Source organism: Echiichthys vipera, assembly GCF_963691815.1.
Source record: "Echiichthys vipera genome assembly, chromosome: 9".
Lineage (NCBI taxonomy): Eukaryota > Metazoa > Chordata > Actinopteri > Perciformes > Trachinidae > Echiichthys > Echiichthys vipera.
In genome coordinates, this window is record NC_139834.1 from 9,315,366 (window position 1) to 9,340,668 (window position 25,303).

Below are 25,303 nucleotides of genomic sequence, written 5' to 3' on the forward strand. Positions count from 1 at the left end.
ACAAACCGTGGACTTCCCAGTTGTCAACTTTTCTTCAATCTAAACGTGTAAGGTCGGTGCCTCAGGTATGTTACTTTGATTTAACATCATGGACTTTGTGCTTCTGAGTGATGCTGCATCCCTGCAGACAAATATTTGTGCCAAGGTGTAGTGAAGCAGCTTGTGTTCATCCTATAAGCGGTGTCAAAACATTTTGGCACTTCTTATCTCTCCCTAACTCTCTGCCTCCTGCCTCCTTCTCTACCATCTTATCTCAGACTGTGGTGACAGACAACAGGGGGTTATAGACTTTCTTCCCATCAGCAGATCTGGCCCCATGGGTCAGGAGCTCCTGTATCGTGATCCAGTTGTCCAGGATTCTGCGACTCCGCTTCTTCATGCTCCTGCGGTGGCACAGCTCCAGGATGGAGGTGGGCTCCTGCTGCTGTGTTGTCCCCTGCTGTCCTCCAGCAGTGCCGCCCTGCTCCCTTTCACGCTCTCTCAGACAGTCGAGGCGGCTCTGCATCATGAACTCCCTGCGCCGCCGCTGCTCTCGGGCCTTCAGAAGCTGCTGCTTGCGCTCTTCTTTGCTCCAGTAACGGCCCATCTTCATTTCGCTCACGGCATCGTCATCCGTTGTCATGCCACTGCGCTCCTCTCTTATCTTCATGGCACGTGCCTTCAGTAGGCGATCCCTCACAGGCCGCTTGGCCACGTAGCGAGAGCCATCACTGCGGATCTTCACCTTCCACTCCATACGAGGGGAGGCAGGCAGCAGTGGAGGGGACAACGGTACAGCATCTGGGGCCTGGGCAACATCTTTACATGTGCTACCCAAGCTCATTGGGCTGGCGTCGCCCCAAGTTTCCATGCTGCCCTCTCTGGGAGCCCCAAGTCGCTCAGAGGTGGAGGGAGACCTCAGCTGCATGCAACTCAGGTAGTGCTGAGGCGGTTTTGTGTCAGTCTGACGGCGGGACAGGTAAGGACTGTTTTCTGCGCTGTATCCACCAGCCCTCTCAGCTGGCCCATTGGATTTGGGGTTACGTCTCACCTCTCCATCTGAGCCCCGCCTGGTTCCTCTATCCCGGGGCAGGGACCTAACCTTAGCTCCAGGGCTGGATGTCTTAGCTTCGGCTCGTCTTCTGTGAATGTGCGGAGAGAAGGGTTGATTGAGGTTTGCTTGTGTCCCGTCCCCTCTTTCGGCCCTGGTCCCTCTCTCTCTCTGCCTAGTGGAGGTTGGTAGCTGCATTCCTGCTGGGAGAAGAGGCTCTCCTCCCTCCAAGCTCTGTGTAGAGGGTGAAGGGTACTGTTCATTGACCAGAGGGGTGCTCCTGCAACTTTCCCCTCCAGTGTTGTAGGCACTCGTACTGTCCTTGTCTGAGCGCTCCCTTTCAGGGAGCTCATTGATATCTGACAGGGCATGGTGACAGGACTCTTCACTGACCAAAGTACCACTAATGTCTAAGCGTCCAGCTCCTACTCCAGTTCCTGCGCTTGCTCCATTCTTGTCTTCAAGAGGCCAAGCCTTCAGACAACGCTCCCTCAGCTGCTGCATCTTCTGTGCCCTCAAGATGTTACGACACTTGAACTCCAAGTGGCGCAGTTCCTCTTCCAGAAGGGCCATCTCATGCTGCGTCAGGCTCTCATTCCTGTTCACATCCAGCGGGACACCACCTTCCTCTTGTGCCGGCCCCTGACCTCCCAGTAGCATCAGAGCATTACTATTCTTCTCATAGTAACACTTGATTTCCAGGAGCTCTTTGTACCTCTCACACTCCTCTTCAGTCAGCCCAGGCATCATCATCCTCACAGGATCTGCCATGTAGGCTCTCTCCAGTCGCTCCACCTGTTCCAACCCTCCTCCATGAACACAGTCCAGTCCTAAGAGGGAATCAGTGCTAAACTGGAGGTCCTGGGAGTGCAGCAAGGGTGGCGTGTCACCTCGGCTGGACAAAAACTTGCGCATGCTTCCAGGTGTATTGGTGGCGTTCGTATTGGAGGCACTAGTGTGGTCGTCTCCCAGAAGGTCGTGTTCTGAAGACTCCTCATAGCGTGTGCTTTCATCTGTACGACCCACCCCGCTGTCCAGCTCCTGGCTGTTGCTCAGCACTGTCTGGAGCAAATCAGGCGAATCCCTGTTGATTGAGCAACCGTGGCTACCGAGTAAAACCCCACCAGCAACAACGCCTGGTCCAGCACCCAGGATGGAGAGGCTGTTTCTCCCTCTGTGGCTGCTGGGCAGATGAACAGCGTTGTCCAGTGGCTCCAGGTCCAACTCGTCTGGGTCCAGCTGGTTGTCATTCTGGCAGATAAAGTGCGTCAGGTTCAGGTTGGTGAATTTAGTTGATGGCATTGTAATGGAAGTGTTCAGTGTTGAAGAGACAAATGAAAGACAAAGGAAAAGTATGTGTTAGAAATGTTGCTATACATCTGAAGGTTTAATAATAATGTGTTCAACTTCACTGGGATGTTTGAGCTTCACTGCGCTGATTGAATGAATGAATGTGCTCACCCTAAATCTGAGTTTAAGGCATGTACGTACAAGATATTGTTGTGAAATCTCAACTAGTTTGGGAACAGTTGTCCAATATGTATCAGCTTTAATGATGAGTGCAGCATATTTCTACACTGATATACGAGTAGTGCTCTTTTCTGTCACTAGATGGAGCCAGCGCTGTGTGAGATATTAACATGAGTTCAATACTCTGCTGTTGCATTTGGTTTCCATTGAGTAATTTCTCTGTAGAGAAAAAAACAGAGCTCATAGACTACATCCAAACATGAGCTACCTAATTGGAAGGAAATTGATTTTTCATAGTAAAGCATACAGTAATAGATGATGAATGGCTATCCAAAAATGATCTCCCAATCTTTAGAGACGAATAGTTAATACGTAAAGTGCCACTCCAAAGATCTTTCAAAGTATGTAAAATACTCTGCTTTGATTAATATTTTGTTAAACATGATTTTCCCACATAAAAAGTAAAACAACAACTACTTTGGAAAGCTGGAAGCACGTCTACCCTTCTCCTTCTTTGAGAAACATGGATTTGTCTCTGCGCCCCGCCCACCACCACTGCTTGCACTAAGTTGACTGGTGAAAGATCAATAGGATAGACTCAGCAACACGTTTGATAGAGGGGCCAGAGGACATGTGTGTGTGTTAAAAACAGACTGCAAAGTGAAATAATATTTGCTTCTTCCATGGTCAAATTACATGAAACAGGAATTGTCATCTTTTTTGTTTCTTAGATAATATATTGACGGCCCAAATGTAAATGTCCCTGGTTTCTTTTTTTCTGTGACTCCGTGGCCACCTCACAATCTGCAGTGATAGTTTTGGCGTAGTCAACACGGTCAGTCAGACCCAGACTCAGATGGGGAATCTGTTGTGCACCAAAATCGGTGCCTCATTCAGACATCATTGCCAAAAGCAATAATAATCCACGTGCCTTGTTTTCTGTCGACAGCCTAACCAACCCTCCTGTGTCAGTAGCCCCTGAACTGCTTTCCACCAGGGCCTGCAAAGAATTTGCCTCCTTTTCAATGACAAAATTTAAAAAATTAGGCAAACAGCCAGTGCCTCCACATCAGGTGCAGGACATGCTGTCTGTGTGCCCATCTAATATGGCACAATTTCATGTGATTGACCATAGGACCTTGGAGGATATTATCCAACATCTGAAATCCTCCTCTTGCTGCCTGACATTCTCCCAACAGGCCTTTTCAAAAATGTATCAAACTTGTCCATGCATTTATCTTCAGCAGGCTCCACTACTGTAACAGTGTCTTTACAGGTCCATCAGAAAGCTGCAGTTAATTCAGAACGCTGCTGCTCGAGTCCTCACTAAGACTAAAAAAGTTGATCATGTCACTCCAGTCCTCAGATCTTTACACTGGCTTCCTGTCCGTCACAGAATTGATTTCAAAATACATCTGTTGGTTTACAAAGCACTGAATGGTTTACTGAACATACTTCCAGAAGACTGCAGGTCTGCTGCAACTCTTCGTTCTTTTAAATCAAGATCGAAGACTTTTCTATTTGCCGCTGCTTTTTTTCAGTAAACTGCACTGTAACTTCTGTAACTGTAACCATTTTATGTTTTAAAAATGACCTTTTATGCATTTTAAATCTTTCATATGTTTTAAATGACCTTTTATGTGTTTTAAACATATATGTTTTATGTGTTATTTCTCCCAATGCTTTTGATGATTTATGTTAAGCACTTTGAATTGCCTTGTTGTTGAATTGTGCTATACAAATAAACTTGCCTTGTCTTGCCTAGCAGACGTATCGGAATGGTAGGTGTAGTTAGCATCTTTTATTTATGTTGCTTGGTAGCTTGTAAATGAAAGTGGCTACGATGAAGGTGTTTTTGGCTCTCTGTTCTGACAGGTTCGCTCTGCCCTCGAGGTTTTCTGGCTTTTGCATATTAGACAGCGATTGACTTTTGAACCTGTCACGAACCAAAACTACCTTGCCTGGCGTTTGATATCTCCCCCTTGAACAGAGGAATGTGAAAACGACTCTCTAGTGACAAACTTTGCATTGATACAAGTCAGTGTAGTCAAGGTACGACATTTGAACGGACGCAAACACAAGAAAAACAGTTTTGAGTTGGAGGGGATCTTTAATATTTCATAAGAAGTTTCGGAGCTGTTAGCTTTGCCACTTTGATTGGTATCCTCTTCAAAGCTGATCAATTATAATGCCAATACTTGTGTTTGAATAAGCAAACAATTCACCCCGCGCAGTGCAGTTGATCTTGGCTAATTGGTTTGGTTTGAATGTGAACTGTGTGCAGACTACAGACAAAATATTGATTGTCTTCATTCTTCTTCGACAACCCCCTTAGTTCTCTCTCTTTCCCCCTCAACACAACAGATCAAGCTTTAATCTCTGCTTGTGAATTTCCCTCTGATGATTCTCCATCCGCCCCTCGCTCTCTTGAATCTTAATGAGGGACTATACCTTAGCAATATAAATCTGGTCAGCCCTTCACAGGTAGTACTTGTGCTCATACCTCAATACAAGGACATATTTCAAAGGAGGGGTTGTTTGTGTGTGTGTGTCTTTGACTTTGTCCATTTTAATGAGTGCCTTTTAAATCTGCCCTTTAGCTCCTTCTGTACAAATGCAGCCAGCATACAGATTTTTGTCTCCAGCTGCAGCTCATTTTTACAATGGTAGGCAGTGAAAAATCAATTTGGATGTGTCGACATGTATCAAGTTGTATGTTTACAAGTCATTTTGCAGACCTGTGTTATTGAGGGGCATCCGGCGTTTGTTCAAATTTCCTCATACTGTATGTGCTAGAAGAGTGACCTTGAGAGAAACAAAGCGGCGCCACATTAGCACTGAGAGTACGAGCCCTATTTGTCTTTGCCTCTCTCCTCACACTATCTTTGTACTCATCTTGTTTTTGCACGTCTTGGCTTTTCCGCCTCCGTACAGCTTGCAGGGTAAGACAAAACAGAGCACCATGCTCTCGCTTGTGTCCCCAATTTCTTTTCCTTCTGTTCTGAATGTCATGACTTAATGTAAACATAGATTACTACCTTCATATACCCAAGCATATGAACCAATTTCTTGCTACATAAAGAGGGAGATAAAGGGAGAAGAATGCAGTTTTTAGGTCAGTATTCAGGCTGAGGGTTGCATCACACTCCCTGACGACTGCATATCCAATTTCCTCACCTCTATCTCGGGTCGTGCAAGGAGCAGAGAGACATTAGTGCTGTCCTCTCTGGTGAGAATAGCTACTGCCTCCTCTCTGTCCTGGATGTCCACTCCATTTATCTGAGAGAGAAAGATGGGAATAAAAATGAGCTGATGCCAGATAACGAGAGACCCTTTTCACACAACGGCTAGATTGGATTAAATTTGGCAATTTGGGAAATAGTCCGAAAAAAAATCTCTCTTTAGCTCAATAGCATGAGTAATGATATTCTACCTTTAATGAAAGAAATCAGAATAAATGTTGCCCTATTAGCAATTTCCTTTTATGATTAAAGCTGGATTTAAAGGGACTTGACTCCAGCTCTGACGTGGACCAGGGGTTATTTAAGACTTCAGTTTCATGCATTACATAACTAAAGAAAAGTAAAAGTGTTGTAAAGAGTTATACAACCCTGTAGTATTGATATAATAATATAAAAGAAGTTCAGCCCCAGTATACTACTTAGGAAATCTGTACCTGCAGTATTCTGTCTCCCTTGCGAATGCGTCCATCTACTGCAGCAATACTGTTTGGGTTCACCTAGGAAGAAAGAAGGATTTGTTAAGGGCTGTAGAGAAATTTACGGACGCTCTGAGAGGCAAGTGAGGTGATGCCTTTTTTAAAAGTCTAATCTAAAAAGTTGTCTCTCTTGTATTTATGACTGAAGAATATGTGAAATTTTTTTTTTACCAGGATCACTTTTCTAAGTGTTATTCTCCATCTTTGAAAACAGGTGGTAAATATGTTTTTTTTAGTGTTTGTGTAACACTCATTTGAGTGGTGAGTATTAATAATAAAGAATAAAGAAAGTCTTATGTCTTGTGTTTACAACTAAAGAACAGGTGAAAAAACAGGTGTGAGTAGTTTGTAATACTCATTTGGGAAAGTGCACCTCTACGCCATATTCTAAATACAGGTTTTACTGGAATTGCATTGCTCGGCATGAGTGTGCGGTGGGAGTGGTTAACTCTTGGCCAAATGAGTATTAAAACAACAACAACAACAACAACAAAAACGATGCTGACGAAGCAGGCGAAGAAGGAAAACAAAAAAAATCACCTGAGAACTTTATTTTACCTGTTTGACTTTAAATGATCCTGACAGTTTTTTAATAAAACTTTTAGCACCTGTTTTCACAATTCAAAAGATTTATTGAAGTTTTGATTTCGTAACACTAACCTCTCCCACATATATCCCCAGGTCCTCCTCATCATCGGTTCTGTAGCACACTGTCAGCCCGAGTTTATCCTGCTGACGAGACTTGTACAGCTCTACCTCCTGAAGCAGTTTGAGAAAAGTTTGAGCATGTCAGATAGAGAACATGAGGCAGCTTTCTGTACCAGAGTTTGAGTAGCTAAAGGGCTCTCACCTCATATTCAAGCTCATCCTGCCTGTCTACTTCATGCTGAGTGATGTCAAAGTAGTCAGTGGGGTCGTAGTATACAGGCTCTATAAAGCTAAGAATATGCAGGACATGATATTTTAGTAATTGAGGCAACGTCAAACTTCAAATGTGCAAACAGAATGACATGAACTAGAATGAAGATGGCAGATTAGCTGTGGTCTGACAGTTGGACATGCTGCAGAGGCCTATTATACTGCTCCCACTCACAGTTCATTGAATAGATATGGCTCCAGTAATGGCGGTAGTGGAGGGGACGGCGGGGGGTCGGGTGGGGGTGGAGCTCCGCAGGGATGCAGGCTGCTCTTGCCCAGAGTCAACATATGCTGGAAGCTGATGTCTGTTTGGGTGCAGCTGTCTACACAGTCGGCCATGCCCATGGTCACTGGCACTAGCCCTCCAGGACCTCCCGCCAGGCCTGCACGTCTGCGGGCCCCTCGCCTCAGTATGTTGGACAGCACGGGGTCCCGTATGTCCAGGGTGGGATCCCCAGAGAGGCGGGACAGCTCCTTTCCATTCACCTGGAAAACACAGAGTCCAGATCAAATGGTGGAGAAGCAGGAGGAGAAAGAAAAGGAGGGGCAAATTGAATTCAAGGAGAACTGGTGCAGGGACAAACATAAAGAAACCACATTTTCTAAATCTAGTGTGTTCTACGTGGGACACACAGAAACCACATGAAACAGACATAGTTGTATAAAGTTAAAAGATAAACAAGAGAGATGCTGACATGACTAAAGGGAAGGCAGTGGCGAAAAGTAACTAAGTACCCGAACTACAGTTTTAAGTTTTTACATTTTTTGTGCCACTTTCTACTGCTGCTCCCCTACATTTTCAACATAGAGTCGATACCAATACCAGTTTTGGAAAAAGGTAATCCTAAACTGCTGCATCAGATATCAGCATTGGTGAAATGTAATTAAGTATATTTACTCAAGTACAAATTTGAGTATTTCTGTTTTCTTCTACTTATATACTTCTACCCCACTACATTTTTCTGACAGCTAAAGCTACTTGCAAATGAAAAGCTCTGCATATCCACAGAGGTGTTTTCAATCACTCAGGCTGATTAAACCTTTGGTCATGTGTGTGGTGGAGCTGTGCTGGAGGGACATGCCAATCAAGTGCAGTTCTAATTAGGCAAAGGAAAATACCTGAGTGGACTATTGATGTGCAGGGCCTTAAAGAGAGTGCAGAGCTTTTAGTAGTAACACATGTTTTTACACTGTAATATTCCTACTTTTACTTCAGTAAAGCATTACACCACTGCATGCGGGAGACAGGAAGATGAACAGACCCACATCAGCAGTTTTTTCAAACAGACAAGGTTAGTACACAGGAGTAAAGCTGCCTCACAAAAACACAGAGAACACGAGGGAAACTACAGCTATTCACACCTAAATAAAAAAAGAAGGCCATGTTAGTTCATAGAAAACTAGAAAGATGCACTTTAGCAGACATACAAGTTAAACTGTCACACTGCTGATAGTGATTTTTCAGGCACACAGACAAAAAATAACAGATTTATATCTTCAACACCACATCACACCAAGCAGCAGAACAGAAAGTTTTATACTGTGACCTTTAATTGACCGTCGGCGTCAAAAGAGCACAACATGTTGTTTATGTGACTCTTCTGTGGAGAGAGGGAAACAAAGCAGGTGGAGTTACGACTGTGAACGGTTGGAAAATGGCAAGGTCTTCTTTTTTTATGAAGGAGGGAAGCAGAGGTAGAGAATTAAATATCCAAGTTATCAGTCACAGAGATATAAATGAGTTTCTTTGGTACATTAGTTTTGTACGCTTCGGGCCGCAAAACCCTGTTATCTTCCCTTTGTGTGAATCAGAAGTGGTTTCCCTCTTCAAATATATTTAAATAACAAAGCTTATGTATATTCTAGAGCAACACGTTTTCTATTTTTTAGCAAAGTGGGAGCTTCACTGGAATTGATTATACTGTAATTTGTGCAGGAACGTTACGCTTTCAGACATTTGGAGAAATAAAACACTTCCAGCCGAGACATGTATTTCTTTTTTCCAGAGCTGTCTCCATCTATTTGTGGACACTGACAGTTCATTCAAACAGCCCTTTATAAAGTCGTGTGTCCTGACTCTCCGGTGCTGTTGAAAGCCAAATCTTGTGGCGTATGAAACCTCTCACCCTCTCCCCCACCACGGCTGCTGGAAATAAGAAGGAGCAAGGGAGCCATTAATAAAGAAAGATTATTGATAATATAAAATAAATAATAAAATAAATGTGTAGAATGGATCAAAACTGAGATTTGACTTCAGGGATACTCAACCAAAAACATTCCCGGTCAAATCAAGCAGAGACTTCCCACTAACCCAAAGATAATAACAGATTTATTTTTTTAGTTATGAATATCAATGTCTGCTTTTTTGACATCCACTGCATTGGTCGGACTCAAATAGCTCATCAGCCGTTGAATAGTTTACCATGGTCCCCAGAGGATGCATCCTAATGACTTTCCCCTTACCTTTCCTCCAGTGCTACCAGCAGGTCAAAATGTATATCCTAATAAAACAACAACAAAAAAGGTTCAAATATTTTTTGGTCCGTTATCCTACGATGTCCTAACCTGACTCAACCCGATGGATTGATTTGCATGATTCTCATTTGCTCAGCATATCCATCTGGGAACTTTCATTTGGAGATCTTTTGGGAAGGGGCGAAAATACTGGTTGCTGATTGGATAAATCATCTATCTATCACCAACATACGGGCCAAATCAACCAATCAGATCAACGAAGAGTATGACGTGCTAACAGAGCATCGGGGCAAAGCTCAGGAAGTAAACAACATATTGCTAAAGGATATTTGTCGTTTGTGTAGTGTGAATTTATGTATAAAAGACACAATTTCAGGAGCTCGGTCCATATTCCAACAGAAGGATCCAAGAGAAAAAAGTGTTAGCAAGTAGCTTGCTTGATAGCTGCGCTCATCTCATCCGTTAAAGCTGCCATGTTGTTTACACTGAACTGAGTCGTGAGACATTTCGTAACACTTAAACCTTCCTCAAAACCAACACTGATTGGAAGTTTGCTTGGCAAACAGCTTCAAATTTTCTCCGCCGCATGTCACCAGACTGATCTGCAGGTAAAATACAATGGACCTCGCGAGATCAGCAACACGATCGATCAGTGTCCCTGCACTGCAGAACCTATTCAGACAACAAAACTTCTGTATTAGGTTGTTTCACCTTTATTTATTTAGGGGGAGTTCACTGAGAGCAGATCACATTCACACCTGAAAGCTCCTCAGCAGGTACAACCAGAGTCTTATCTGCAGCCTACTGAGCAGCTACACCGGAGCAGTTGGGGGTTAAGGGCCTTGCTCAAGGACACCCCAGTGGTGATAATGAGGAGGCGCAAGTGCTGCTTTTTCCAAAGTATGTTTCTTATCTGTGTGGCGGATCAAGTAAGTAATCAAATAAGTCAACAGCGACTTAACTCTGGACACAAAGAGCTGTCTCCCGGGTGAAAGCCCTCTGTTTTTTAACCCATCCATTCATGCCGACCTCCTCCGAGCCCGCCTTCCAGGAAGTGCTCTGGGCTTTGAAGCCAATTGGACATAGTGGCCAGACGGTGGAATTACAACTTCTGGGTCCGTTACGTAGTGCCATTGGGCCCCAAAATACTTTTTTCCACATTGATTTAAATGGTAAAAGAGACATCTCTAAATCCATGGATAGCATCACAACGCCCTGTGACTGTTCGTGAATAAAAATTTAATACAGTCATTTAAATGAACACAAATTCAATTCTCTTGATTCATTACTGGAGACAGAAAGCAACATGGCGATGTTTGCAGGCAGTTACTGAGCCAGACAGCCTTTGTAGAGTGTCATTCATGCTGCACTCAGTCACTGACCTTGGCTGTCTGCGACTCTCCACATCTTAACAGCCTCGCTACATTCTCCCACTCCCTCTCTCTTCTCTTGTCCCCTTCCAGTAATTGCATGTCAAATCAATGTTCCCCTGTGCAGCCAAGCACAAAAACTTTCTTGCCACATTCAGCCCCTGCTCCCTTTGGTTCTCTCTCATATTGCTACACCACCACCACCACCCCCACCCCTCTGGTCTATCTTCCCTGCTCTGCCATAGTGTTTTTCTATGCTCTCATTCATTTCCCTTCCTGTTCTCTTTCTCCACCCCTACCCATATCCACTCCTGTTTCTTCTCTGTTTGTTTTCTCCACACTCTGCTTTTCTTTTGCTGCCTCAGCAGTTCTGTCTTCTCTGTCCCTTCTCTCCCTGGAGATGACAACTCACCCTCCTCCCACTCCTCTATTTCCATCTATTTCAGCCGGCCCATCTCCTTGTGTGTGTGTGTGTGTGTGTGTGTGTGTGTGTGTGTGTGTGTGTGTGTGTGTGTGTGTGTGTGTGTGTGTGTGTGTGTGTGTGTGTGTGTGTGTTTTTGTCCTTCCTCACACTAATGTTCCTTCATAAATCTTGCTGTCTCTCTTAATGAGCCTCTTCACTTGGAAACAAGTGAGATGCTTCCTCCCTACATGGTCTGATGGTGATACAGGAATTTACACGGTGTAGTCTGCATGTTAGATTACAGAAAATAATGCACCTTAAAGAGATAGTTTAGATTTTTTTAAGGGGGGTTGTATGATGTACTTATCCATAGTCAGTGTATTATCGACAATAGATGGTAGTCAGCACGACCCAGATTGGAGAAACAGGCAGGAGGACAGGCACAGAAGCTAAACAATGTACTGCTGTGGACGGGGGCAGGCACCGTTGCTCTCGTCAAAGCCACCAGACTCCATTGACAAAAACAGTAATTTTGATTAACAGAACACAGGAGTTCCTAGATTAGTCAAGCTGCCTTGTTTGGTTATTTTGGTGTTTTAAAGAGTTAGGAACTAACAAAACTAAAAAAAGGGAAGATGCACAAAAACACAAACTAACTGATTAACGCAGCGTTAGACCAGCAACCCTGGTGTTTTTGAGTCTGGTGGCTTTGACAAGAGCATAAATAACGGCTTCACTTTACCCAGTGTAAACTTAAACAGCGCCGTCTGACTGCATGCAAAGCTGAAAATCTTATAAATATAGCATGAATTTAAACAGATTTAAGCTAATTTAATTCATTTAATTTGTTTAGCTGCTGCCCCAACAGTAGCACATTTCTTAGTTTCTGTGGCTGTCCTCCTCTCTGCTTCAACAAAGTGGTAGGTATTGTAGGTAGCTCACTGACTATGGATAAGTAACTCATACAACCCCACTTCAGTAAATCTGAACTATTGCAAAGTGCATAATGATTTCAGCTTTCACCTCATGATCTTTTTCCTCTCTAAACAACAGGAGGTATCTATTGTTTCAACGCTGTGTGCTCGTGGCCACTCGGCCCAGCTCTCCAGAATCAGAGAGGGGCTGTTAGGAAAAGGCTCCATGGACATGAGTGACAGGTATGAATACTGAGAAAGGGGGAGAGAGAGAGAGAGGAAAGAGGAGGATTTCTCATTCATTATCAATGAGAGGTGCTGAGTTTGCTTTGAAGATGACTTCATGCAGGGTAATGGTTGTTGTGTGTTAGATGTGAGCTGATGGAGAACCCATTAGACTCTTGCCATGTTCTGTTCTCCATTATCTCTGGGTTAGTAGGTCATTACATACATATGCTGATTATAACAGAGACACAAGCAATGCAAACAAATAAAGAAGCCTCAGGTTCACACCCATCCCCAAGCTCCCTCTTTATTCTGTATATTTGTGTTTAAAAAAATGAAAAATCCAGAAAAATAGTCTCCAAAATTCACAGCAGGGGGGGTGGGCGCTGGTGATATCAGAGGCAGCTGCGGAGCCGAGGGTGGGGATGGGGGTGATGGAGATGAAAGAGATGCTAAGAGTTCAAAGTGTAGAAAGAGAAAGCTAAGGCAGAGAGACTGAAGGAGGAAGGGAGGTGAGGGGAGGGTAATGATGCAGGAGAAATGTAGAAAATAAGCTTTATTACCGGGTGAATGTAAATAGCGAGCGAGTCTGGCTCTGGGTTCAGTTGTTGTATGTAAACAGCCGCACAATAGAAGCTCATGGGAAATTACTAAGTGGTTGACGCATAATTAGTTTTTATCTGAAAGCCCTTTAAAGAGCAAATTAATCTTGTGTGCTCTACAACAAAAAAATGAGAGGGATGACTAACTCCACAGTCACACACATTATCCTAAACAGTGTGTGGAAAAATAATCTTAATCTAAAGTGTGCCCTCCAAAACCTGGACCTGGTTTTATGGGCATTACCACAGTGTTCATGCAAAAGCTCCTGCATGACCGCCACCTGCCCCCTCCTCTTCCCAACATATTGAATTCCACTTGTTCGGTAATTGATTTTTCTCATCTCCCGTGCTTTTGAAGGCTGGAGCAGTTGCAACCTCAGGAAATCAATTAATCTGGAGACGGAGTCGACCTACTCACGCTGTAACCCCTGTTGTTTGATATCACTGAGCTTATTTAAATGAACATGCAGGGAGTGGTAGGGCTATTATTAACTGATAACAGTGAGAAGATATTGATTCAAAATGTTCTCTGAAATGATGCCGATGGAGCTAACAAGCCTCGGCGGGAGTATGGATGATATGAACATACATAATTTATCAATACATTCATCAGTTAGAACAAAAGATGAATTATGAGTAGTTTCTTTTATCGGTGGTGGTGGAAGAACAGCGAGTAGGTCTGTAAAACACGTCAAAGGCTATAAGACCCTTACAATAATGCACTGCACCCTTTCTTTTTTCTGTCACCCCCGTCTTATTTAACGAGACACAGTCCATCCTTTTTGTCTCGTGTCCATGCCAGTCACATCAGACACACGCCTGAGAAGTCTGGAAGGCAGAGAGCAGGAACCTGACGCATGCAGGTGCACACACACACACACACATACACACACACACGCACACACAAATATATAGATGTATTATGAAACACTAGCCTGCACTACACCAGAGAAAACTGACACTCTTGACATGACAAGCAACCGAAAGTTGATGAGCAGTCAGTCAAGTGATATAATTAACATTCATCAACTGTTTCTTTTTATGCATCATTTTACATTAAGTTAAACAGAAGACAGACCAGATCTTTGATAGTTATAAAAAATAGGCATTTTGATCTAAAACATCTAAATGTGAGAGAGTAAAGATGACGCCATTTTTAAACCCCATTAGCAGTTTATAAACCTTTAATAAATGATTTCTGACACACTATATTGTAGTTGTACGCAGATATGTTTATTGATGTCGTCAACAACTTAAATCAGCCTGTGAAGCCACCCAAACTGAATTCTGCTTTACGATCGGATAATGAATGGCAACATGTTAAATAAATGTATTCCCCTCTGTGACTTATTCTTGCTGACTGTCCTCAATATCCTTTTTAAATGGGAAAAGGCTGCTCCTGCTGCAGAATGTTTTTTTCTATTTATTTATTTATTTTTTCAGAAATAGACTGAAGGAGCTGGAGAAAGGTACATCAGGTTGTAGATGCTTTGACTGAGCTATTTGCCCTTATGTAATCTAGGATGTGAGTCTTACTTTGGTGTCTGTATCTGTTCTATGTTGTATATCTGAAACTTTATTTGGTGTGATGCTCCCTGTCTTGGCCAGGACACTCCTGTGAAGGACTTTTAATGAGGCTCTTCCTGGTTAAATAAAAAAATATGTCTTCAGAAGTGATGTTACTATTGTTAAAAATACTGTACAAACACTTCAAATCTGCCTATTTAGGGCGCACTCACGCTGTCCATCCGTACCGTAAGGGCACAGATACTAATATGGAGCGTTAATGATGAAATAGGGAAACAATATTTGGAAAAATGATATCATAAGTGAAAAGTGCAGCGTACTACAGGAAGTACTGGAGAGATGGACAACATAACAGGACTCCCTGACCATATAAAGCAATCTAACAGGTCTGCTGCATAATTCCGCTGAGAAACTAAAAATATAAAAATATAATCCTTAATGTTTGTTGAGAAACTACAGTAGTTTGTGGTGCTCTTATTACATTATATGTCAGGTGTTTCTTTTATTTTGTCCACCTCCAGTATGTACAGCATGTTCATATGTGGGTATCTATACACACACACACACACACACCCACACGCACATGTTACATCTGTGCACTTCTTCCAGCTAATGGTCAGCTGATCGTGTACTGATTCACACCTCACCTCTTGCGGCTGTCAGCGTGTTTTCTTTGTGTCATCGTGAATAAAGCAGATTAGGTTTATTTAATGACGCTGGTTGCCATGGCAACAGCCTCTCGCTTTACAGTGATGGAGGAGAGAAAAAGAAAAGGGAGCGGCTGAAGGGCTCAGGGGGCCAGGGGTTTAACGCTGTGTGTGTGTGTGAGTGTAGGTTAGGTATTCTGTACAATAAATGCAATATCTTGCTCAGAATGGTTTATGTGCACATACATCTACAACTGAGTCTGTAACTCATCTGCTGAACAACAATTTGCTTTTTCACTTGGGGCTTTAGGAGGCAGAAGTGATCAGAAACATGCCATTGGGTGTGTACCAGCCACCGGTGTGCAGCGTATGTGTAGCAGAGACCTGATGTATAATGCATGAGTTTTATTCCTTTGGCATCAGAAGCAAGTGTTTTGATATAGTCAAATTGAACTGCCTGGTTTTCCAGTCTGATGTAGCTGTAAGCTGTTTAATGGTGAATTTATTGTCTAAAGACAGTTACTCAGTAGACTGCATCTAATTGGAAGGTGTAATTATACATGTTAGTTAAGGAAAACAGCTCAAAGCTGAAAAACTCTGAAGGGAAAAGGCGTGAAATGTGTGGGGGAAATGTAATTATGTTTCCTTTTATGATGATTTTTTCATGATTGGACACAGAATACTTCCAACTACTTTCTTGGCATGATCTTTGGATTAATCAGCCATCTGCACAGCAAGAATTGCTCTGTTTGTAATCATTACATGTAATAACTGAGATTGAATTTTATGAAGAAAAAAAACAGCATGCAGTCTGTGATGTCCTGCTTATAGTATTTTGAATTTTTTAAGTTTTTGCATTTTAATAGACCAGAAGTCTTCATTGAATTAATTCTCATTGAATTGTACCAGTCAGCCTCTGAAAGCCTGTGGCTCTCGTCCAGTACTCCATCTGCGTTTGTTCCCTCTGTCTCATGCTCCTCTGCTCCCTGCCAGCAATGTCGTTTCAGGCTCACCAGACCACAATATATGCAGACTTGCTGCTCCAACACCTTTAAAATATCTGCTCTACTTCCTCAACAGCCATTCACACTTTCAATAGATTTGCATGCAACATGACATCTGCTCTGCATGCTCCAAACCATTCAACATATCTCCTGTCATCGCTGTTCGCTCCACTCATCGCCACGCCCGTCTGGAAACCACGTGCGGATACTCTGTCTGACGGAGCTGCAAGTGTTTCTGGGATGACAGACTTCTTAGGGACGCGACCTTCGGCCACAGTTGACCTCACAATTGCCAGATCAGTGGAATTATTAGATTTCCACTTTCAAAGACGTTGACCCAGCATGCGGTCAGTGTCATTACTGCTAACCCCTGTTAGATAAGGTCATGGATTATGGAAAGCTCTGATTTTATGGTCACATCTGAGACTGTATACACGCCACCTCTCTCCTCATTTTCTAGCGTGTCAACCCTTGAGGCTTTGTGAAGTCACTCAAGCCTTTACATTCACCCCTGCTCCATTAAAGGCTCAAATAAATTACGTAAAGGGTAAACAGTAGGAAAAAATACTTAAATTTGCCTGTTTCGACTCTATTTCCCTCTTTGACTCATTATCGTGCCTCTATTTAGATTCGATCTCCCTTCATGCTTTCCTCTCTCTCTTGGCATCTCCCCTGGCAGCAGATGCAGCCCAGTTAACTGGCTCAGACCTCGACTCCAACATGTTACAGACACCCAGCTGAGGCTTCTGGTGCCACAGATACTAAAAGTGTTGCACTGCATACCCATGAGTCCCGAGCACTTTTTCCTGCTTAGTAAGCACAGAACTTATCATGTATCATCGAGTCACCGAGTAGGACCCTCCTTTGGCACTGCACAACCAGATGAGCTTACTCACATCCGAGTCTGTGGTCCCAGTTGGCAGGTGGTGCTGAGGCTGTAACCGTGGCAACCCCTCTCTCCCATAACACTTTAGCCTGGCTTTAACAACCCATCCATCCTGCTGCCTCCTTTGCTCTGCACCACTCTACTTTCTCCACGCCAGCATACCCCTCTCTATCTTATCTTATACAATTTAGCTCTGCTCTCTCTGATCATAACCACTGTAATCACAGTGAGGTATCATCATCATAATAATGCGTATTATCATCACTGAATATCTATTTCAATGAATAGCCTTGCTCTAGAAGTACAAAGTGATTCCTAAGGCTTTTTCTAGGCTAATTTATGTCAATTCTACAATCAAGTCCAGCAAAAAGGGTGAGATGTGTCCGAGCTGGAGCTTAACAGCCATGTTTAATGCATTTGCAGTTTTAATTCACCTGGTTGATTGTATTAACTGCCCAATGTTCAGTCATTATGTTTTATTTTATTTATATATTGGTGCTAATGTTTTGACTCATACCTAAATTTCCTGATGTTGCAATCCTTGAGATTTCCGTAAATACAAATAACTGTGGTTAATATACTGTATGTTACGTTTATTTTGCATGCAAGACACATTATTGGGAATTAATATGTTAATTATTACACGGACCATCTTTATCAGAGCTGTTTTGACCGTCACTCAACCAACAGCACTGCTGTCAGAAAGGGCCATGGTAAAGCAGAATAACAATGAAAACTTTAGGAAACACAAACGGCTTTTGTTTAAAGAATAGGGGGGAAAAGAAATGAATACAAGGCAGAAAGAGAGGGAGAGAAAGAAGAGAGGAGACAGTGCTCACCTGGAACATGACCCTGTATTGGTCCTCAGGCTTTTGAACCACGCACATGTTGCACCCCATTGTGACTTTTGACACGGTGCTGGACTGTGCAGGTCCAAAACAGCCCCACTTGACCAAGATCTCACACCAGGACTCTCTATATTAAGGTCTTTGTCTGAGGCAGTGGCAGTGGCAGAGCCCCACCCTCATTCGCAGGCTTGTGGTATACTACGCTACTCCTCCTCAGAGTACCACAGAGCACATCCCTGCCAAGGACGCAGACACAGTTCTTGTTCCAAATTCACATCAGAGCTTCAAGACCTTGTGTTTGTTTTTTGTCTCCATCACAGGCAAAAAATGTTGCTTGTTGAAGTTTTTGTGCTTGTTTGTCGTAGAACATCCAGTTTCCAGAAAATGTGTTTGTGAGAGTTCTGCTGGTTTTGTGCTTATGTCATTAAATAGATTGGGCGGAAAAACAAAGTGGATCCAGTCTGGACTTGTCAAAGGTGATCATACAGTATACTTGCTGCACCCTGCCTGGTTTGTTCTTCAGTGTTGTGAATAGAGCAGGTTTCCACAGCAAAACTGTAACTGAACTTCCTCACAAGTTTTTTTTTCACTCGCAGCACTAAACCCCCCAAACAGCTCTTTGAACAAGGTAGATACGAACAATACAGCTATCAAAGAACTTGCCTCAGTCCTGTTTTTTTTGCCTTGCTCCCACACTGAGCTTCCCACCTGTTCTGCTTTCCAGATGCTGTGAGTGAGGCTGTTGAGATAACTTCTCCTCCTGATAGCCCTGCCAGGACTACCCCTGCTCTTATCCTCCACTTCAGGATCAATGCATTGTTAAAGGTATTTCCTTATTTCACTTTTAGGTGGGGCAGGTTGAGTGGTGCCTGTTACATTCTTAGCCCAGATCTTTAAGCTCTTGCTGTGCAGCTAAGATAAGCTGTATGCCAGGGATTCAAGCCCCCAAAAATGTGCACACTCGCTCAAGACAGGCGACAACACACTCTTCTTTCAATTACAAGCACACAAGCTGCCAAATTTCCTGTAACTGTCAGCAGAACTGCCATCAGTAGAGAAGTCATTCTTCCTGCTGCCTCTCCAAATAATACAAGATGTATAAATAACACATGCTGAAACTGTAAGATTGTTAGTCGACTACAGCAGACTCTCAGATCTGTTGTCAGACATCATAACAAGTATTAGACTATTGATTCTCGACACTATAGCATACTCAGCACTCTGGCTGACACCTTTAGGGTGAGACCGTATGACGGATTATAATTAAATGAGTGACCTCTTGAGCGATGATCAGACAAGACTCTATCCTGGCTGTGTAGAGAAATCAATATCAACTCGCTCTGGGTTATTGGGGAAATCAAGATTGTTTATCACAAGAACCATCAATGTTTGGCTTTAAAATATACGATGATTTCATTTATTTAGGCAGGTTTAGGTTTGTAGATATACAAAGACTTTCTCTCATGTTTTAATATTTTGCTATAAATGTCCTTAGTCTATTGATACGGAACTCTCTTATTCACAAATCAGCCTAAGTCAGAGATAACCTGAATTAAATTTGTTACACAATCTCAATATCACTTTCTCAACTGTCTTCCCGTCCCCTTCCTGCCCTCCTCTTGTCATTTTGGTTAAAACCTTTATCTTTAATCCTCCGGTGAGACTTGAGAGTCTTGTCTGAAATGTCCATGGACCAGTGTGCTGCCAGCGACAAGGTTTTAGAGCTGCTAATCCTCATTCAAGGCTCCACTACACCTCTGTATCATTTCCGGAGGCAGTGTAATCCCAAACTCTGGCTCCTAACACACAAACCACAGACACTCACAGTTATATACACGCCAGCACTGCAGGGTGAGAAGCGCGATAACTTAGGAAAAGACAACCTGATAGTCTGGAGAGCAAATCAAGTTACAGCGAAGTGTCAGACTTGCTCAGCAGGCAGGTGTGCTCCAACTGTCACCCCCTCTTCCAGTCTCCAACTCCTATCCATCACCATATGGCTCTATCTACCTGAGCATCCTTCCTACATGATTATTGCAGTGGAGTGTCTACAATCACCCCCTGCTTGTCATGCTTTCATACTAAAATATGAAGTGAAATATGACAAATAATTGCCTATATTCTTCTATGAAATGATGTTGTCATGTGGCACAAATGCACCCATAAAAGTTAGTCCATCTTCAGTCTGCAGCAGGGAGGGGAAAAAAGGAAATTCAAGAATGGCAGTCAGTAAGTCCATTTTAATCCTCCTTTTGTCCTTGGTCTATTTTGAATATCCAAAAGACAGTGTTTGTTTTTTAAGAAAAGATATTAAAAAAAACCATGGCAGAGTATTCCAGGTGGTTGGGGTGTTCGAGCGGAGTGCAGTGCTTGTCTCAGGTCAGTGATAAATCACCACCAGCAGCCTCACAAGATGAGAGAAATCACTAACGGCTGATTGGAGGATACTTCTTGGCTTCTCCCCCTTGGGCGCGACGGTAAATGCACTCCCCCACTGCAGCGGGGGGTAACACAAAAGGCGGTTGTTCCCCCAGTGGTGAAGGAGCCTGCTGATCTGGACGCTGCACTACTACTACTGCTGAATTCGCATGGATTTCACGCTGTATAATTTCTCTCTCTCTCTCTCTCTCTTTCTCTGTCACTACCTCACCATCTTTCTCTCTATTTCCAGGGCTGGGCTACTGCTCTCTTTTCTAGTACCCCATAATTTTTACCCACACCTCATATGCTATACCCTCTCCCTCCTCCTATACTCTCTCCTCTCCCCCTGCCTCCCTCTGCTTGTCTGCAGGCAAGAGAGCAAGCCCATGCATATACTGTCTGAGCAGGACAGGAGATAACAACCAAAGCCACATAAAAGTGAATGAAATATCAAGGTATGCATGCACAGCACTATCGAGACACGCAGACAAGCAGGGAATAGGTTCATTCATCTTGTGGCATGTAAGTAATTCTTTACCACCCTTGACTTGTTATGAGATGGAATTAGAAAGAGAAGGATGAGTGCACTTTTTCATACCAGTGAAGAAATGCCTTTAGCAGGTAGAGAGCTCATGACTGGCTGTGCATGTAGATGAGCTTCTGTGCTGCCACAAAGAAGGAGGGGAAAAGAAACACCGATGGGGGGAAAAAAGAGGAAATACAAGTGAATAACAGGTGTGACAGGATGAATGAAAGATATGGACGAGAGCCAAGAGAGAAAAATGCAAATGACTGTGTGGGAGAGCCGCGAAGAGGCAGAGATGGGGTGGAACAACGGTTTTCTGCAGTAATCTGAATGACCTGCTGAGGAGGAGGGGGGCTGGCGAGGCGGCGGAGACATATGGAGACATTTCATTTTAAGTATCTGCCCAGCTTGGGAGATAGTTGTGAGTAAAAAATCCTCTCTCCTTGTTCTCCCAGTGAAACTCCTCACACAATCAGAGCCACTACTTGCTTGCTAATTTTTAATTTAAAAACATCTGTGGGGGCACGTTCACTGCAGTCCCACTGCCAAGTACCTCAGGGCTGGAGAAGGGACCAGTCCACAGGGCAAAAAGGATTAAAGTCGCTGATACAAATGTGTGCAAGGTTGACCTTTCTATAGGGATACCATCATTTTCTACAGTCTATCAGTTTTCCATCTGTGTGTTTGAACTCTCTCTGCTACACCAGTCATTTATCAGCAGCCAAGAAATAAAGAACAACTTCTGTGAGCGTGCGGTATCGTGTCACTTTTTGACCTCCTGTCAAGCAATATTTGCCGTTTGAAATTCATGCTGGCTGTTAAGTTCAACAGGCTTACACGTATCTTAGCCCTCAGAAGGCTGTAGAGAGCCACTAATCTTCAGTGCACCCCACATAGTTAACACTTGCTCGCACAAACACACTGACAGGCACACATCTCTCTTGTCTTATCTGTGGCACCTGTGCATCACTCAGCCCCGGTCTGCTTTCCATCTTCAACCCAACACAAAAGGTCAGTGTGTTATGTGGAAATACTCCTATATCAACTGCCCGCTCGGAAAGAGAGAAAAGTACAGATCATCACATTTAGACGGACAGATCCGCCTCATGTCATGATCTTTTTCCGGATTAAATACCAGCGCCTGTCATGTCACATTATCCACTACTGATTCTTGTACTTTACGCCACAAAGGGCATGCAGCCTGCAGTATTCCGCCCTTCTGTTTCTCCACTGAACTCTCCCTTTGGTCTGACATTAGTTCACATGCAGATCTCAACTCTACATGAGTAATGGAAACAAGAACAGAAGCTGAAAGACATTCACGTCTCCCTGTAATATTCCACGAGACAATGTGTCACATTCTGTGCATTAGAAAAAAGCAGGAGAGGGAAGATTCTGTCTTGTAAAAATGTTAATGGAACATACGTACATAATATATATATATATGTATAAATATATATGTATATATGTTTGTGTGTGCTGGACACACACTGTTTTTTGTAACATTTCAGGGGGAAAATTCTGTCTTGTAAAAATGTTAATGGAACATACGTACATAATATATATATATATATATATATATATATATATATATATATATATATATATATGCTTTTTATATATAAACATATATACATATATAAACATATATACATATATATATAGAAGAAGAAGAATTACTTTATTGATCCCGCAACGGGGAAATTGAATTTTTTCACTCTTATTATTAATCATGTTACACACACAGGCCCGAAATACACACATGCACAAACAGGACCTATACATGCAATTAAGGAGAGATGTTAGAGCGAGGGGGCTGCCAGTGACCGGTGCCCCGAGCAGTTGGGGGTTCGGTGCCTTGCTCAACAGCAACTCGGCAGTGCCCAGGAGATGAACTGGCAACTCTCCAGCCACCAGTCCATGCTCCATACATGGTCCATACCGGAACTTGAACCAGTGACCCTACGATCCAGCCAAGTCACCTATGGACTGAGCTACTGCCGCCCCATAATATATATACACACATATATATATATATATATATATATGTGTGTGTATATATATTATGTATACATGAATACAAGACAAAGAAAGTTCTTCGTTGGGAGTAAAAAGGGAAAATATTAAGAAAAAGGAGCTAAAAAGAGGGGTGAACAGTAAGCAAAGGGAATAAAGCAAAGTCAAAACAAAAAACAGCCTCTTTCAAGCGAGACCTTCCTTTTCTTAAGAGAGACGCAGAAGAGGGAGGCTCAGAGCTGATAGCAGCAGAGAAATACTGGCAGAATTTTAACAGCGGTCTCATTATTTATTTACTGCTCTGAGGAAAAGACTTCCAGTACATAATATACTGCTGCTGCAACAACCATATTTTGTATTTCTTTTGCAAACATGTGTATGCATGCTTGCGTCTGTGTATGTGTGCATGTGACGTGATTGCCATATCATAGTAAGGTTTATGACTGACGGTAGTAGAGAACGACCCCTCAGCAGCTTCATTCACATTCTGGAGAAGTCACTGTGTGCGTGAAAATCTATTTCATAGAGGAAAACGATGAGGGCCAGCTGCCTTAAAGCTGAGAATGCATGAGATAGGGACTTATATGGACTGTGGAGAGACGGATAAATGAAAGAATGAAAGAAAAGAACAGCCAGTCTGACTGAGGAGAGTATGATCTGTAACTGTGCCTCAACATCAGAGTGGAGGAAACTTTGGTCAGCAGAAGCGTGGACTTTTTAATTAACTAGCTACGAAAATAGACTCAAGGAGGGACAGAAGTGAACACTTATGTACATCGGGAGAGTCAAGATACCAAACAGTTGATAAAGGTGTCCCACAAGGCTCAATATTAGGCCCCCTATTATTCATTCTGTACATAAATAATACAAATTTTCATATTTATGATGACAATACCATTTTGTATAAAAAAAAATGCTATGCTTCAAACCAGGTCTGCAGTTTGTATTTGGCCTCTGTCACTCTTTTTATTAAAGAGGTTCTGAACACTTAAATATGTTTTTTGAGCTGTAAACTTAACGTGAAATTCTGACGTAAAATTGCCCAAGGGTCTTTTATGGCAAATACACTCAATCAAATAAGCCATTGAGACAATTGTTTTCCAGTAACAACTATCAACGGAGATATCCCGGTGAGTCGCTAACAGCCGAATGCGGCTAAAACACTGATTAGCCCGGGGCAACGCGGTGACGGCATTAAAACGTCTTTTTTAACCACTAATACTGCTCAAAATAACATCAAACCAGTGTTTTTGAATGCACACATCAATGCCGGTGTTAATATTGACATTTCTTTACCAAATTTATATAAATTTTCAGTCATACCATGTAGTTTATTGCTAAAAAAAAACAGGTTCAAGTGTGCAGTACCTCCCAGTACAGCATTATAAGTAGTTATAAATGTGGTTGGATAGCTTGTTCTACAACACCCATGGTAAACATTTCACTCAAAAACTAATTGGATACTCATAGCCAGATAGTGTTTGTTTCTGCCTTCAAAACAGACCACACACACACACACACACACACACACATACAATATATATATACAGTATATATACACCTATAGTTTACTATCTACTTTGGATAATGGAGATATCCTGCATGTTCATGCTGGATATCACTTAACCACTGCACGCCATTCGATTCAAGATAACTGTCGCATTCGCTAGCCTTAATCAAAGCTATATTGATAGCTATAGTGCCATCTATCTAAGTTGCCAGCTGAAGTCAAAGTGAACAACCATGACTTCATACCACAGAATAGGTTAGCTTTAAAAACACATTACAACTGGATTGAGCTGCAAAACAAATTGAAGTCACAGATTTTCCTCTGAGGGACTTTAATGTTCTGCTTACTATTTGTTTTTTTAATGTGGGATTGTTTTAATTGGTGTGTCTGCGTGAGTGTGCTGTCTTTATGTAAGACAGTAGAAACCACGCAGTGAAGAATTAAACTGTAAGCCTCATGTTTTAAATGGAGCTCCAGACAAAAAGGGGGATGTTGTAACACCATGTAAATAGCACAACTTATTCTTTTATGAAAAGGGAGAGAAAAGAAACAAGCTGGCTCACATGAGTTGTTGAGCACCGTACAGAATTGAATAATCTATCGTAAGAGGCTGATTGGCACATGGGACATGTAAGTCCTCGTACACAAATTAATGGCTTTTCGTGGCAGTGAGTGGAGATGTGGGAGGAGCAGGAGGGCCATTGTTCCCTAATGTCAACCCATCACTGTTCTCAAATCTTCACTCATCACAACTCTATATCCTCTATTCCCAATTCTCCTCTCACTCTGCCAC

The 25,303-nt window shown here is 42.7% G+C and overlaps 1 protein-coding gene across 1 annotated transcript; it reads right to left on the reverse strand.

Annotated features, from left to right (window-relative positions):
* Positions 1-123: 123 nt before the first annotated feature.
* On the reverse strand, positions 124-18,088 carry LOC310952272 (PDZ domain-containing protein 4-like; the record flags this gene model as incomplete). Its single annotated transcript, XM_083920841.1, has 8 exons — positions 124-2,281; positions 5,678-5,779; positions 6,177-6,239; positions 6,879-6,977; positions 7,069-7,156; positions 7,312-7,622; positions 8,684-8,737; positions 18,029-18,088. 8 exons carry the CDS (start codon positions 18,086-18,088, stop codon positions 254-256), a joined length of 2,805 nt encoding a protein of 934 aa, XP_083776967.1. The 3' UTR covers positions 124-253.
* Positions 18,089-25,303: the final 7,215 nt, after the last annotated feature.